Source organism: Branchiostoma floridae, chromosome 10 (genome assembly GCF_000003815.2).
Source record: "Branchiostoma floridae strain S238N-H82 chromosome 10, Bfl_VNyyK, whole genome shotgun sequence".
NCBI lineage: Eukaryota > Metazoa > Chordata > Leptocardii > Amphioxiformes > Branchiostomatidae > Branchiostoma > Branchiostoma floridae.
In genome coordinates, this window is record NC_049988.1 from 11,326,408 (window position 1) to 11,330,002 (window position 3,595).

The following is a 3,595-nucleotide window of genomic DNA, read 5'->3' on the forward strand; positions in this document are numbered from 1 at the left end:
GTCAATGAATTTTCCTGTAGGGGATGGCCCAGGTTTGGACCAGGTTAGTGCATTGTGTTTGTGAGCTGGCAGCCTGGGCTTGGCGCAGGTTCGATTTCCGGGAGCCAGGAAACTGTTTCTACTTGCCTCTTACACTGGCACTTCCCATACAGGAAAATTGTAGTGGGGTTCAAGTGCTCATAAACCCAACGCAATAACCACTATGCCAAAAGGGTTAGACCCGATGGCATGGTCAGTTTGGCGGCACTTGAACCCCACTGTTACACTAGTAAGCCCTCCCTGTAAAAATATACCCTGCTACTGAAACAGCCATTGTGGCAGAAGGCACTCCAAGGGTCCAAATGAACAAATTCTCCAGTAGAAAAATACATCTCCACCTTTCTACCATTTGCACTACGCTTTTGCTGATTCAACCAAACTGCATTATCATTTTGTTCATCTCACTTGTTGTTTTTTGTGCTACCTTTCTCATACAGGATGCATTCACGCGGACTTTCGTGCAGCACTACTCTCGCGTCTCGGTGGTGCTGGTAAAGGCGAGCGACGCGGACACCATGTCGAACCGCGTGGTGCACATCAGCGTGCAGCTGTTCAGTAATGAGGACCTGACACGGCAAATGGTGGAGACGCACCAGCTACTGGAGATTGTGTTAGCCGCGCTCGTACACATGATGGAGAATATACAGATACAGAGCGCATTACATGGTATGTACACATGATGGAGAATATACAGATACAGAGCGCATTACATGGTATGTTTGCACCTTTCATTTTATAACTGTCAAGTTAGTCAAGTCAAAGTCCTTCCCATGCCTGATGGTACATGGGGCAGCGCCCATCTCTGTTTCAGTAGCCTGGGCCACACAACTTTGTGCAATCACTACAGCAGGGGGCTAGTCCACTGGTAGTAGCGTGTGTTCAACTTCCATATTCTTTCCCGAATGCTGAGTGTTAAGCAGAGAAAGCAGCACATACCAGTCATTGGTATGACTCGGCCGGGGATCTCACGATGTACCAAATGCAAGGCAAACACTCTACCCACTCAGCTATTGCACTGGAACTATTTCATAACAGTAACCTGCCATTTTCTGTATATACACTGCTGGTCATTCTTGTCCTCTTTGGCCTTATTAGTATGCAATGTTGTCAGTAATAGGAAGGTTATGGTCTCTCACATACAAGTTACAGTATTGCCCCTCTCTCCCTTTTGCTGTAAAAAGATCCAGAATAGATTGACTGTAGATATTGTTCAATGAAGTAAGAGTATATAAAGTCTTGCTTTATTTTCTTTCCCCAGATCCTGATCACAACTTCCACATGGTGGTGAACTGTTCCTCCTCCACGCTGAAGGACCACCGCTATTGGCCGCTCGTCAGTGACCTCATCAACATCCTGTCCCACCGGTCCACAGCGGCCATGTTCATGTCCAACTCCTCCCTCCTCAGCATGTGGGCGGAGTTTGTTTCACTCTTCACGGGTGAGTGACACATCAGTGGACCAATCCTGTATCCATGCCCACCCTTGGGCACTTTGCTTAAGTTGACAGATATTATGAGATAAGATGGCAGATGCACTCACTTACAGTCTTCCTCTTCATGGTTTAATTGCTAATTTTTAGTGACATAGCTTTTGCTGCTCCCTTTGTGACAGAGATGTGCCCTATTTGACAGAGACTGCCATTCTCTGTTTAGTCGTAGTCAAAGCTGTAGGGCTAATATCCATTAGGATTTTACCATGGTCAATATTGACCAAAGGAGGCCAAATGAGCTTTTGCTGCTAATTTCATAGTCATTGGTACAGATGTCAATAATTATGCACTCAATAAGTGTTAATTTTGAATTGTGAAATCCTTTTTTTCTTGTTTCAGGTATGAACTTGAATGTGCGGGAGTTGGAGCATCATGTGGAGTTTGAGCCCAACACTTACTACGCCGCCTTTTCAGCAGAACTGGAAGCCTGTGCCTCCCCCATGTGGACCCTTGTGGGACACTGCAAACAGAAGGTATTCTGATGTCCCCAAGTTTAGCCCTCATTAGTCCATGAACATTCTTTCTTATATTGCTTCTTAATGCCAGCCATATACATGTAAGCTTAATATATGCTCATCATTTTCCAATACAAGAATTAGTGTATACTAAGCTGATTTGTGGCCCCATATCTTCTGCTAAGGATTTCGCGTTTAGCACTATTTTGCCCTGTCTCGGTATGCTTTCCTCAATCTGCAGTGTATATAACTATATTTCCAGATTTTTCCTCCAGTTTTAGTTCCTTTTTTTTCTTGTGCCTGGCCTCCCTACATGTACATTGTCTCTATTCAACATTGATGAAGTATGCTCATAATGTCTTGATACAACCAACTTGAAGTTAATATTTGATGGTTTTACCTACTGATTGTTAAAACATAGGATGTAATTGATGTTCCTCTGTTGTGCAGAACACAGACCACCTGTGTAGGGCTGTCATAGACAGTTGCCTTACCACACTACAGGACTGGTTTGATGCCATCTGCTTTCAGGAGACGGTAAGAAGATTTGGGACTCTGACATTTGGTGCTTCAATTTGCTGGCTTCTACTGTAACTATGACAATGGAATGCAAGAGAATGAGTTAATGTGCAACTGTTTTATTTGGTTTATTGTACATAATATTTTGTTGCTATCTGACTAAAGATAGCTCATCAAAAGCATTTATAGAACAACAGGAAATAGTTATGTACCAAAGAAAAATGAAAACTAAGCAGTTGTTGCATACCTATAGTAATGTTGTTGGTATTTAAGGGTGAATGGAGGTATTAAACCATGTTTTTTTATCTCTCCATCCTCCCAGCCGCCCCCTCTTCAGGTGTCTTTCCACTTCCCACTGCACAGACACTTGGCAGTGTTCATCAGCCAGGTGGGTGGGAAGTACAGTATTTACCTGACAGTCTTAACGCTAGTTCTCCTTTATCCGCGGGGTAGCCTATATCCGTCGTTTAAAAATAAACAAGGTACTTAGGGATATCAAGTCGACTAACGTGGTTTCAAAGTTAAATTCAAACTACAGCATTTTAAAATATTGCTGTTTGAAACCACAATCCTTCGATTTGATATCCCGAAATATATTGATTTAAAAACGACGGATAAAGGTTACCCCGCGGATAAAGGTGAACCAACGTTACATGTCTTTTGTGATTGGAAAATTTGTATTGCCGAAAATTAGTTGTGATCAATATAGACCTACCAATATTGTAATGAAGTAAAATCTGCTGACTTGGAGTTCAGTAATGAGCTGAATATTCCTACATGTATTATTCATCATTCAATATATCAGTAGTGAAAACTTGTTTTTCAATACCGGTCCCACATGCCTACATGTAGTTCACCATCTACATGTACATGAAATTTATTTTCTTCTTCCTACAGGCTGTGAGAAATGGTGCCATCAACATTGACACCATTTTGGGAGATCCAGACTTCCTAGTCAAGCTGATGGCACATCCACTACAGATACAGGTGAACTGTTTTCCTCTGAAATAACATGAGAAAATGTAATACATATGTATAGATGATTATTTCATGACAAGTGCATTTCAGTTAAAGGAGACCAGACAGAGGCACC

The 3,595-nt window shown here is 42.3% G+C and overlaps 2 protein-coding genes across 2 annotated transcripts in view; one reads left to right on the forward strand and one right to left on the reverse strand.

The window, feature by feature from the left end:
• LOC118424537 (trichohyalin-like) overlaps window positions 1-3,595 on the reverse strand; it is a 565,429-nt gene that overhangs the window by 439,813 nt on the left and 122,021 nt on the right. The gene's annotated exons all lie outside the window — the stretch shown is intronic.
• The window catches only part of LOC118424364 (E3 ubiquitin-protein ligase UBR3-like), a 41,709-nt gene that overhangs the window by 8,713 nt on the left and 29,401 nt on the right, over window positions 1-3,595 (forward strand). Inside the window, exons 6-11 of the mRNA XM_035832913.1 lie at window positions 477-705; window positions 1,298-1,477; window positions 1,868-2,001; window positions 2,434-2,520; window positions 2,825-2,890; window positions 3,400-3,489. Of these exons, the coding sequence (XP_035688806.1) occupies window positions 477-705; window positions 1,298-1,477; window positions 1,868-2,001; window positions 2,434-2,520; window positions 2,825-2,890; window positions 3,400-3,489 (786 nt within the window). The remainder of the gene's footprint in view (window positions 1-476; window positions 706-1,297; window positions 1,478-1,867; window positions 2,002-2,433; window positions 2,521-2,824; window positions 2,891-3,399; window positions 3,490-3,595) is intronic.